Consider the following 13,249-nt stretch of genomic DNA (forward strand, 5'->3'; position numbering starts at 1 on the left):
AAATCGACACAGTTTTGTTGATTTTCTAAACAGTTGTTACGAGTTGGGGAAAAGAAATATCAAGTGTTGCTGCACAGTAACTCTGTATTACTAGAAGTGCACAAGTGAACCAGCAAAAGTGTGACCCTGCTCTGCGTGTTGCGTGTGGGTGTGTAAGATCACCTCATTCATTTGCACATAGCGTACTGACCTGACTGCTAGCAACTAAATTTTTACATGTATATGCAATAGAATAGCCTCAGCATACCTCGCAACCATTCTTCTGGCAAGACTAGGTTTTCTGACTACGCATGTAATACATGCCATCATCAAAGTCATCACAGGTGCTTTGTCGTAGTTAACTCTTTTTCATAACTTGGATAAAAGGACTTGAAACAGGCAGTGAGGAGATCGACTTAAAAAAAGGTGTTTTTATTTCTAATTCCCCTGTGCAACTGAGTAAAGACAAAACAACCCCCCCCCCCCTCATTTCTCCAGTGAATAGAACAACATTTTGCAAATAACGATTTGTGAGAGGCGCACATATTAGATGAATTAAAGGAGAGTAACTTAGGAGCAGTCAGTATGTTTCCCTGGCACCATGCCTCAAAAGATATAAGATCTGTACAGTATACAGTGTACATGTATCTCACATTGTGACTCTTATTGAAATATTCACACTAGTTAACTTGTGGCCACATGGAGAAAGTACATCCTTACATCACATAAAATAGAGGGCGCCTTTAACAATCCAGTAAAACATTTCAAGGGAAAATGTCATCAAGAAATCATTTTAAACATTCAAAGCTTAGCTCAAAAACAGTCTCTTCTCAACTCTGACTCATATCCAAGTGGTGCGAAAGATTTCATGGATATGGGCAGAGCTCGGAAAGAACGACGACCACCTTTACAATAAATATGACAGGCAAGCGATACAGAGCAGGATATGTTCGAGGGTATTCTGTACGACTCTATAGGGGCTCACAATTCCAACCTCAGGATTTCTCTGCTGCAGTTTCAGCAACGTCCATAGCCTCCTCCCCCTCTGCCTGCCCCGACCATCGCAGTAGTAGCTTGTGAATATCTCTGTGGCCCATGTCTGCGGCTAGCTGGAGGGGCGTGATGCCATTCATGCTTGCCGCGATGTCAGCTCCCGCGGAAACCAGAGCCTCACTTGCCTCCAGATGACCTGCACATGGTGAAACATGGAAACAATTTTGCAATCATTGCTCTTCTGAAAAAGATACAGCATCCCTTTATATGCTCATTATAAAATCTAGAATTACAGAATGTAATTCTTGCTCTTCTTTCGTTACTTTATCAACCATAAACAGGAATAACTCTCATCAAATGGAGAGAAAATAATGTGTTTCTATCCAGTAGATGCTTGAAAAGAAATGCATTTAGAAAATTTGTTGGAGTTTGAACCTTACTTCATCGAAAGCACAATGAAACACAGGCCAGAAAGGAAGATTGTCACACATCAGAAGACATCCATGAACCCTTGCATATTAAAGTCGAGATCACTATGTAATGTGGTGTCCTTCATAATTTTGCTGCTTACTTCAGCAGATTTCAACAGCATTGTTATCTCTAACTGGTCAGGTTTTGCTCTTAGGATGTGAAAAACCTGTCAAAATTGAAGGATCAGTCCCTGCCTGTGCATCGGCAGTGTCTCACCTTGCATCACTGCCAAGTGAAGAGGGGTGGCGTCATCGCATTGAGGGTTGGGAATGTTGACGTCGGCGTTGCCTCGCGTCAGGAGAACCTGTATGCTGTCCACATAGTTCCAGTTGGCTGCCGTGTGCAAGGGGGTGTTGCCAGACTCCCCCGGCTCGTTGACTGGCAGGAAGTCTTTATGCTGTGAAGGAGAGAGAGAGACCAATTACATACAGAAATTATGCAATAATTACACCAAGCATTATGTACCGATCAAATCTCTATTTAGTGCATGTGTGTGTTTGAGAGGGGAAGCGGTGGCTGAATATGCATGTCTAGATATGTTATCTATGCTTTAACAATTGCAATAAATTGTATACAGTGCTACACCCGTAGCTTCTAGAGTATCACCTGGGCAATAATAAGTTTTATCAGCTGAAAGTAGACTGTACTTCAATTGCTACCTGCTAATTTTTCGTAATTGCAACATTTAGGTATTTTATTTCTTTTTTTTTCAGAGTATCCTTCGAATATGTTTCAGATTTCAATAGTGTAGGTTCTCTGTCTTCACTCTTTTAAATGATTACAATCACCTTTCTCATCTGTTTGTAATCTCATACCTTGGTTATCAGGTAATGAAGAGCGTTACTCTGATTCGCCAGCACTGCAGCAAACGTCAAAGTTCTATCGTGATCATCCCGGACATTGGCTTCACCCTCCCGTCCCTAAGAAAGTAGTAGATGACACTAACATAGCCCTTCTTCACAGCCGCAAAGAGCCGATTTTGTGCGACAAACTCAGCACTATCTCCCACTTTGGCAGCACTTTTCTCTCCAGCCAAACCGGCATTTATACTTCCAGTGACCCGCCTGTAGAAACCAACAATACTGGTCCAGATGCTAAGGAGCGCGAATGCACGTAGAGCCAGCAAGCATTGCGCGTGGGTACGGTTTCTTGTCGACACTCTCACTGCCGTCAGGAGTTGCTTGTATGCCTGAGTCTTTTGAGACGTTATCGTGTCAAGGATATCGAGGAAAACATGAGGTCCCTGCCCGCTGCACAGTTTGGTGGGGTACTCCTTCAGGATAGCAGTCATAATTCTGTTCAAGTCAGCAGGGCAAACTTTACCCTCCTTGTAGGCATCCCCGAAGGCCGCCATCAGTTCGTCAGCAATGATGCCAATCTCCAGTTTGTAGATCTCAAGACGCTGGTTGTCTGGGAATTCGGTCAGCCAGAACTGGGCAAAGTCCACAAAGTGATCCACGTCGCTGCACCAGGACGTGAGATCATTCAGCATGTCAGTCGTCCGCTGGAGCCACTCCTTGACCACGTCCTCCGCGATGAACTGCAGGATGGTGTCGAAGTTAGTCTGGGCTGCTTCTCCGCTCCCAGACTTGTCGCTGCCTGAGCTGCTGCCCGAGCCAGGTCTCGACGTTCCCTTGACAGGCGGAAGAGGAGCCACGTCTTTGCGGAAGTTGAACGCAGAGTTATTCGAGAGAGACTTGCTTTTGGCCGACTGGGGGCGCTTTCCAGATCTTGCCCTGGCTCCTCCCTTGTTACCAGGTGGGGTCTCGGCACGGCAAACCTATCATTTGTAACTCTCTGATGACGCCCTTGGTGGTCGGGCATCTGAATAAAGTCTCCATTTCCACCAATTCCACTTGACTTTTCACCATAGATGCTTAAAGAGCTGAGCGGTCTGGAGAGATCTAAGTCATCCTCATCATCGCTGTCCCTTATTGTCAGTCTAGACACGCAGATGAGATCTCGCAAATCCTTAACACTACGAGTCATCTTGCAGATATATGTGTCACTGAGAAACTGGAAGGAAAATCTGACAAGAAACTCGATGCCAAAGTCCTTGCCGTATAAATTTAAATGCAGTTGGAAAGGACAGTGCACTATCCGATTTGGACAACATTGATTTGAAGTTGGAGACGTACATCACATGCAAGCAGACCCAGGAAAACAAAAGTGGGAATTCGCAGACGACATCTGTATGCCAAGTTAAAGAAGAAGCTCAGTGTTCTGGTTAACATTGGGAACGGAGGCTCAGATGGAATGCGTGTCTTGATGGCATGCTCTTGACGATTCCGGTAGTATTGCAACAGCCTGAAAATTATTCAGAGGTGTAAGAGAGAAGGACAATGACAGAGTGAAAGTACTGTACATTGTAATAATGATACTCATAAATATTTGAAAGTTTGATGAGAAGATCCAATAAACAGCACAGTGTGATAGTAGATTTCTATACCAAATTATTAAGAAACTTCAAAGTGAAAGGCATTAGCTTTACATAACATACAGCCTTTTGTTGGTAATTTCTAGACACGTAATGCCATCAACAGCAATTGGAAGACAGAGATACATGTAATGTTGGAAATTGAGAGTACTTGCATTAGGCCGAATGTAGTTTGTGCTGGATATCTTATCACTATTGGATGAATCAACACACACACACACACTGATAACAGAAGGTACTCCATCCAACTGGATCAATGCAGTAATGTCCAACGATGTAAATGGGCATGGGCATACACAGATGTTCCATAAACTCCACATTGTACCTGTTAACCTCAATGTTTACTCGTAACTTTACTCCTTTCATGTGTATACTTGGGTGACCCGCACCTTGCCATAGTTAATGTTTATGCATATTTGAATCACATTTCGTTACTGAAATTCTATGAAATCCCATGTACATGGTGGAAAACTGCTCTAAATTCCAATGGAACCACCAGCGCTCCCATAGACTAAAGCACGTAAAAGACGTGTGCGGGTGACAGTGATGCTCCCATAGACAAGCACGTAAAAGATGCGTGCGGGTACTTACAACACGTAATCCCAATATAAATTTCAAATTTTCCCACAGTTTGCTTGTTTGTGGTAACCCTGTCAAGTTTCAGGCTTTTTAAGGGATACTGAACACAGTCCCGGGCATAAATTTTTGTTCAGTGTGCTTGTAGCAATCTTAAGCCGGGTGGCGGTATTCGGGCCCCTGGCGAGGTGCGGGCACCTCACTATAGACCTACTCAGCAGGGTTATTTTCAAAAGGCTTCTTCAAAACATGAAAATGTGTATCATTTGCTCATATCCACTGACCAAGACATAACTTTTCCTCAAGACAAACACTGATGCCTATCACATCAAACTTCCAGCTGCTAGCTGTACATGTGATGATGTGATCAACTTAAGTTCAAATCAAGGGCCAATTTTATTTTTTTTTTATTTTTTAGTTTACGTGTCCTGCTTCAAACACCCACTAGGAACTAGCATGTCAAAAAGAGCAGATCTCTCGTCAGGTACTGACTGACAATGCGATGTGACATAATCTAATTTTGAATTATCCATTGGCGTACAACAGAAAAATTTATTGCACACTTTACCACATCACATGATAGTGCCATGACATGATTCATTGATTGCCTTTTCACAATGACAGTACACATTGACACTGCACTAACACAGAAAGGCTAATTTGGGACTACACTAACACATTAGAACGAAATTGCTGTTTTCCCTCTCAGTAAAGCTTTATATAAACTCAGCAGTTTTCAACCCTATCCGTAGATCATTGCGATAATTAAGGCTAACTTCTTCTGCATTTTAATCACATGAAACACATTATTCTATATAGAGGAAGGAAAGGTAAAGCCAACGAAAAGCAAAGAATGTCAGTTACCAAGGAGCCATGGTATCGTCAACGGGCCTCGGAAATGCCGTGGAATGGTTTCGCGCCGTACATATGGATCAACTGGACCGGTATATAGATCCTCAGAAAAGACGTGAGGGCATTCATTGGCTGCAGAGTGAAAGGGGGGGGGGGGGGGGGGGGGGGGGGGGGGGCTATACCGAACGCAGGGCGGTGGAAATGGGATGTGGGTCATCACAGCTCCCAGGGCCCCCTCTTTTCGTTTGTATGAAAATCGAAAAAAAAAAATCATCCAAAATTAAAAAAGGAAGAAAGAAAGAACTGGGCCCCGTCTTATAATGCCTTCAAATCAATCACAAGTCCCCAAATCAATCGCAACTTGCATTGAAGCTCACATAAAACTTGTGATTGATTTCTATCACAAGTCTTTATAAGACAGGCCCCTGGTCCAGCACTGAAGCCACCCCCCCCCCCCCCCCCCCCATTCCTGAAACGTTCTCCAGCCCCAGTTGCGATGGTATGTGGTGTTGTTGTTGTTGTTTTTGTTTGTTTTTTTTTTTTGCTGTTTTTTTTTGTTTTTTTTTTTTAGTTTTTTTTTTTTTGGGGGGGGGAGGTACTCTATTATAGCTTACCCTCCTTCCGTTGGCTCGTATAGCACCTCCCCCACCCCCATCCCCCCCCCCTCCTAAACACACACACTATACTGTACTCACCGACATTCTTCGGCCCCTGCAAGCACTGCCGAAAGATATTGTTCTTTATGGTCACTACAAATTCAAATAGGAGGAAATTCTTGTTCCGAACTCACATATAGAAACTATAATAGGCCTACTGAGAATAGAATTAACTTTTGACATGAAATAAGAATAAGAGGTTTCTATCTCTCTCTCTCTCTCTCTCTGTGACCAAGTGTGTTTGTGTGTACGTATGTGTATGTCGAGTGAATCAGGAAACATCAAAACTAAAAACGGATCATGTAACTTTTAAACGATTACTAGTATAGGCCCTAACGCTGTTTCATGAATACGATATTATCTATATGTAGGCACATAAACGTTACAAATTCTTTAACTTGTTTCCTTTTTTCTATTTTTTTTTTTTTTGCATATTGCATATATAGGTCACATTTATACTACCTTTACAAGTTCTTTACCGTCTGTCTGCATTTTATATTTTTCCTTTTGTAGTATTTACTATACATCCGTAACTTGAACATTATATGAAATTGTACTTAAAAAAAAAAAACAAACAAACAAACACCGATTTTTATGCTTCTGTTGAGCCGTGTTTAGGTCTCCATAATCATAGTGCATTGAAAGGTGGGTATAGCGCTTTTGACATCTGGTCGACTCGCCTTCTCTTCCTGTCTCTCTTGGTAGCTGTAATGAGTCATCATTTTAATCGCCAACGAGTGAAGCACAGAAAGCAGCTATAGTCTCGGCATATCTGGTGATTCAGTTCTCAAGTCATCGGTCCATGCTTTTCATTCATTGTCATTCATTCATTCATTCATTCATTCATTTTCAATCTCCAACAAAAACATGAAAATGTATTGTTGTTTTTTTTTAGAAAACAAGCGCATATTGACATTACATCCCCAACAAAAGCAGGCAAACATGATTTTTACAGAAAACAAGCGCATGATATTGACATTTCATCTCCAACAAAAAAACATGCAAATAGGATTTATTCTTTTACAGAAATTGAGTGCACAATATTGATATTTCAATGCAATAAACAGTTATACGTGGTTATATTCACAATTTCACACCTGCTGTTACTGCACTCCTATAAGGAGAAGGATCGGGGAGGAGGAAGGGGGGCAGAAAGGGAGAGGAAAATGATGACGATGAGAAACAGTGTTGGTGTAAGGTTAGGTGAGAGTCGCTAACGGAATGTATGATCATGATTTTGAAACAATGTGCCAAGGAAATATCTCAACTTGTTCGACGGACACGTCTGAAGCATGCTGTATAAAACCCGCAATTCATGCGAGTGACTTGCAATTCGAAAATCGATTACATAACAGTGTTTTGACAGGGGTCTCGAAATGCGATGTCTTTTCTTGTTACATCCTAATCACCATGATCAAGCTGGAAGATAACACCATTAAAGGTGCTGTTTTGTTTAAACAACAGATTTACTATGGTAAAGACAAGGAAGTAATTTGCCGAGCTATCTCTCAGTCGCTGTTGCCACTAGACGCAATCATACCTGTGCCAGACGTTATTCAAAGCTGAGCTGACGCTTATATCCCGAAGTTGTGGACTCTCGGACGTTTACGGTAGACTCCATCACCTTCCATCGTTGATTGAAAACATGGCGCCGAAAATTACCCTCATCACCGGCTGCTCTGCTGGTATCGGGCTCCACGTAGCGGTCCGGCTGGCTAAGGATCCCAAACAGTCCTACTTGGTCTACGCCACTATGAGGAATCTTGCCAAGAAGGTGGACCTTGAGAAGGAGGCTGGCAGTGCTTTGAATAAGACGCTCTTCATCCGGGAACTTGACGTCACCAAGGAGGAGTCGATCGTTGCCACGGTCAAGTTCATCCTCGACAAACACCAATGCATTGACATTCTCAGTAAGTCTTGATTTTCTTACAGAAGAGTAGTAGTAACGGTTTCAAGCCTATACAGACAAATTCGACTAGAATATGAATTATGGTCGTTCATTGTAATTCACAGGCGGACGAACTAGCGTAAACTTATGACGCTGATGACAGCATGCCCTTCAATTTCGTTTTCTTTATTGATAGGGTGGGGTTATTTTCAGCTTACGCTATTGCAGCTTACTTTTTTTTCAATTCAATTTAATTCATTTCATAGAGAAGTGATCACGGATTGGCATCGCATATTAAACGGGCAGAGACACACGGATTGTAAACATGTAGAAATAAAAGAGAAATAATAAAGTGAAAGAAAGGAAAAACCAGTCCAAAAAGGATACGATGTCTAGTTCACTTTCCAAAGATTCTGTGATCCATGTTTGCAGTTTGACTCTGATGGCATTCCCATTGGCTACTCTTTCTTCGTATACGATGTCAATGGCATTGTTTGATTATGATCCAGAAAAGGTTAATAATTTTACTGGACTCTGCTTTCCCTATATACAGTAAACAATGCTGGCTTCGGTTGGTACGGCCCTCTGGAAGATATGTCTCAGGATAAGATGCAAACACTGATGAACACGAACGTCGTGGGACTCATTCGCATGACCCAAGAAGTGATTCCTGCCATGAAATGCCAGAGGTCAGGCCGCATCGTCAACATCAGCAGTTTGGTAGGGATTATGGGTGAGAATCGATAATCTCGTTTATTATCTGTTGCATTGTCCATATAGTCTAATTCCACTGCGTCGTATGTCAAATAGATTTAGTAAAACATTAAATTTGTAGTTTAGAATACAATGTATTGTCGTGTAACAGAATTCCTTGTAAGTGTATTATATGAATCAACAAATGTTAAAAGACTGGAAAAGTATAACAACAATAAATGAAGGGTTGTTTTAATTGACCATCCAATAAAAAAAAAAAAATGTTATGAAGGATAAGAAAAACTTCAATTCACCCATACGGGACAGGGAAAGAGCCAGGTACTAAAAAAAAAAATTTGCTGTGACTGTAAGTTTGAAAATTAGTCTACCTTTCAGCAATATATATCAACGCGAACTACCGGTTTCTGTGGGTTACATTTGCGTATGTATATATATATATATATATATATATATATATATATATATATATATATTAACAGTTCGTTATTCCGAATGTTCGTCATTCCGAAATTGAAATAAGGTTCGCCATTCAGAAGGTTCGTTTTTCCGAAGGTTCGTTAATCCGAACTCCTATAGTAACTATATTCCGAAGGTTCGTTAGCACGCATCTCTCCTCATTTTCGGAATGACGAACCTTCTGAATAATATTTCATTTTCGGATAATTAACGAACATACAGGATAACGAACACCAACCCCATTTTTCTGCGTCCGGTGCAAATAATGTTGCGGTCTGCATGTCTGTATGGGCACTCCTATCGGAGTGAAAGGTGCCTGGGTAAATTTTGCATCGAAGTGAAAAATCCATCTCAAAATGAGGCAACAAAGATTAAAAGCGTCATCGGGTCCATGCTCATTTTTTGATACCATATTTTGTAACCGTTTTTACCTTTGCCTGTCATAGCATCTCGCATTTCTTCTTCATTAATCAAGGCTTCCCTCTCTGCGCTGTATACAGCGCCTCCAAGTTTGCTGTTGACGGGTTCTGCGAATCCATGTGGCCTGAATTAAATGCGTTTGGAGTCTGGTAAGTGATCCTACGCCCTTCAACCTGTTATATGACTGTCTGATAGGACTTAAGAATTGAGACAGAAATCACAGTAGATATAATATCATAAACATATACATCAGGTTTGCCTATTATACATAAAGATATCTGACATTTTGCTTCTATATTTATTACTGCATCGCAACTTCATGTTGATATCTGATGAAACACATAGTAGAATTAGAATTAAAATCACTGCGACGTTTGCCTTCACCTATGATATCAATAAATATATTTCAAATTTCAGAAATTAATTGCATCATGATTCAAATTCTATAAGCATATCATAACTATGATCAATTCGTTAAGAGTGCAAATGATAATGCCCTAAATTAAAAGGCTAATGATACTATTTCAGTTGTTTTGTTGTTGTTTTTGTTGTACAATATTGTAGTAGTAATAGTAGTAGAAGTAGTTGGTGTTGCTGCTGCTGCTGTTGCTGCTGTTGTTGTTGTTGTTGTTGTTGTTGTTGTTGTTGATCCGTTTTGATTATTTTCTGTCAATTTGCCCTCGTTTACTCCATCCAAACATCACAGGATCAGCTCGGTAAACCCGGGACCAGTGGAGACTGCGTTCCACACCACGGCCGCCGTAGATATGCCCACACCTGAGACGATGAGCAAGTCCAAGGCCGGTCCAGAAACCCACAAAGTAGGGCCTATCCCTATTGCGAGATTGTGTTCATCTTGAAAGCAACATCAAATTGTTTTATGGATCAGTCAATTTTATCAAGGGGAATAACAGACAATAAAAGCTGTCATTATAATATAGTCATAATAATGATGTGTGATATTATGACTCAACCTTGTGCTTTGTTGGCTGTTTTGACAGTTTTGAATACTTGTAGGTCTTGATTGAAACTCTACTATTATCTTTTGATGTTCCTTACTGTGATAAAAATATATCTACATGTAATTTTCGCTGAGTTGACTACCTGTCCGGAACAGTGTAACAATGTTATAACAATAACAGTCACTTTTTTGTATATTATATTATCATTGATATCATTATGAGGCCCATCATGACCATTCACGAGTTTGGCCACTTTTATTCTTTTTGCATCTTATATCATTACCATTCAAGATATCATTATTGTATTTCTCTTTCAAATCAGTCTCATTCTCCCTTTGATCACTGCCAATATTGTTATTCCTTTGTTTTTCTTCTCTTTGATTGTAAATTTGAATTGAATTTATCCATGTACATACTGGAACATACAAAATAATAATTATTATTGACGTACAGGGAAAAAAATACAGCTTATCAAAGATATATTATAAAGCAATTAAAGCGTAATACACAATCTTGTTAAATGCACAATATTAACAATCTTCTCTCACAATAATTACGTCATTAAACAGATTATTGGTGAGTGCGCTCAGTGGATGAGATCAACCAACGGGCCTCCAATGCAAGACGTCAACGCCGTCTCGGACACGTTGTTGGAATGTCTCCAGGCCGAGAAGCCCGTTCTTCGCTACGGCACCAGCGACTACGTGAGGCAGCGGGTGAAGGAACGGTACGCCGACGGAGCGGGAATGGTCGGGGTCAAGATGTGGCAGGCGTGGCTGGGAAAAGAGTGACGGATTCAATCCTCAAACAACATTTAACAATGTTTAAAAAAAAAATAGATACACTAGTTCATACAGAGAGTACATCAATCTATAATAGCACGTTAGAGTTGTTTGAATACATAGTGATTTTACAACCAAACGGATGACTTTCCCGACGTAGCAGTCACGAGATATGCAATAATAATATGACAACGTATGAATTGGATTTCATACATTGAAAATGTGATAAAGGTACATAGGAGCACAATGAACTGAACATAATCATAGATCATAAAAGTATACTGGCAAGCAATTTCCCCGGACCCGTGACATACCCTCAGTTGTTTTGAGACACCATCAGCAGAGGATTTCCAACTCTGTTTAGCCCTTATAGGTATGAATAATATTATTTCTTGTTCACATTTCAAAGAAATGTGGCACTTGTCACTGATAACGAGTTTTATGAAACGGGTCATCTGGATGGCTCTTTATAATGCGTTACAAAATAGGAGAGACAACATTAACAAATAGATTGTATACCTATCCCAATGAACTCTAACAGAGATATAAAGGTACTTCTACTTCTCGTTTGATATTGCTGTGAATAAAGCTCTAAATATTAAAAACTCTTGGTTTTTGTTCCTCTTTCATTGTTTTATCACGTGATGGGCACTCTCCTTTACACGAAAACCACCGTGTTTCCATTCGACAGCTAGCGCTGACCAGTGCCAGGGGCGGATCATGCAGGAATTCTGTAAAAAAAGGGGGGGGGGGGCGTGACTAATATTTCTGGTGCCACTTCCGGGTTTTATTTCATCTTTTTTTTCTTTTTATTTCTTTTGTTTTTAACGAAAAATAAAGGGGGCGTGCGCCGGTTGCGCCCCCCTCTGGATCCGCCACTATTCTAATCCTTATGATGCATATACAGCGTATACAGCGGGTACTGGCGTATCATAATCAAATTGATACTATTCTTGCGTCGAGATGTTTTTCATTAATTTGAATATAAAGAAATTATGGTACCTATAAAAGGAGAATTCCACAAAATGTAACTTTTTTCTTGAAAGTACACTTATATACTCAATATCACCCATATAGTGGCGCTATTCATCACATCATAAAGAAATACATAAATTAGCGAAAATCATGTTTTCCCCTGTATATAATTATGTCTTTTTTATTTGATAAATATCTTTGAAACTTCACTACTCGATATGGTCAAGATTTCTCAAGGACATCTGGGGTGGTATTCGTAACGTCTTGAGAATTGATATTTTTTTTTATAGTTTTAGATATTGAGAGTTTGCAGATTCAAAATAAAATAAAAACAGTATATCAAAAGGGAAATCCTGGACGATGTACTTTTTTTTAGTTCTTTTGTATTTCATTTCTGTATTTTATATAATCATAATTATTGTATTGATGCTTTTTGTCACAATAAAAGAATAAAGGATATCGAATAAGAAGACCATTTCAGGGTCATTCACAACCATGTGTTTACGAGGACTTCCGCTTTCCCGTTTTTTGTCTCTCTCTCTCTCCCATTCTCAATTCTGCCTCTCTAACCCCCCCCCCCTTAGTATATATATATATACATATATATATATATATATATATACCTCTCTCTTAGTATATACCTCTCTCTTAGTATAATCATGGACCTACCATGGTATAATATACCTCTCATTTAGTATATACCTCTCTCTTAGTATATACCTCTCTCTTAGTATATACCTCTCTCTTAGTATATACATCTCTCTTAGTATATACCTCTCTCTCAGTGTATACCTCTCTCTTAGTATATACCTCTCTCTCAGTATACCTCTCTCTAAGTATATACCTCTCTCTTAGTATATACCTCTCTCTTAGTATATACCTCTCTCTTAGTATATACCTCTCTCTAAGTATATACCTCTCTCTTAGTATATACCTCCCTCTTAGTATATACCTCTCTCTTAGTATATACCTCTCTCTTAGTATATACCTCTCTCTTAGTATATACCTCTCTCTTTCTTCTCCTCCTCAATTCCTCTCTAGACCATATCCTCAGGTTAGATATAATGTGTTTATTATGGAAATGTGGG

General features: G+C 40.0%; 1 protein-coding gene and 1 pseudogene across 1 annotated transcript; one reads left to right on the top strand and one right to left on the bottom strand.

Annotated features, from left to right (window-relative positions):
• Positions 1 to 511: 511 nt before the first annotated feature.
• On the bottom strand, positions 512 to 3,432 carry LOC139738619 (uncharacterized; annotated as a pseudogene).
• Positions 3,433 to 7,609: 4,177 nt separating this feature from the next.
• Positions 7,610 to 11,195, top strand: LOC139738597 (retinol dehydrogenase 8-like). The gene is made up of 5 exons (XM_071649213.1): positions 7,610 to 7,874; positions 8,406 to 8,585; positions 9,498 to 9,591; positions 10,149 to 10,263; positions 10,974 to 11,195. Exons 1-5 carry the CDS (start codon positions 7,610 to 7,612, stop codon positions 11,193 to 11,195), a joined length of 876 nt encoding a protein of 291 aa, XP_071505314.1.
• The last annotated feature ends 2,054 nt before the right edge of the window (positions 11,196 to 13,249 follow it).

The sequence above is a fragment of the Diadema antillarum genome, unplaced genomic scaffold (assembly GCF_040938485.1).
Source record: "Diadema antillarum isolate AM-2024a unplaced genomic scaffold, OU_Dant_1.0 seq00000759_RagTag, whole genome shotgun sequence".
In the NCBI taxonomy this organism is placed as follows: Eukaryota; Metazoa; Echinodermata; class Echinoidea; order Diadematoida; family Diadematidae; genus Diadema; species Diadema antillarum.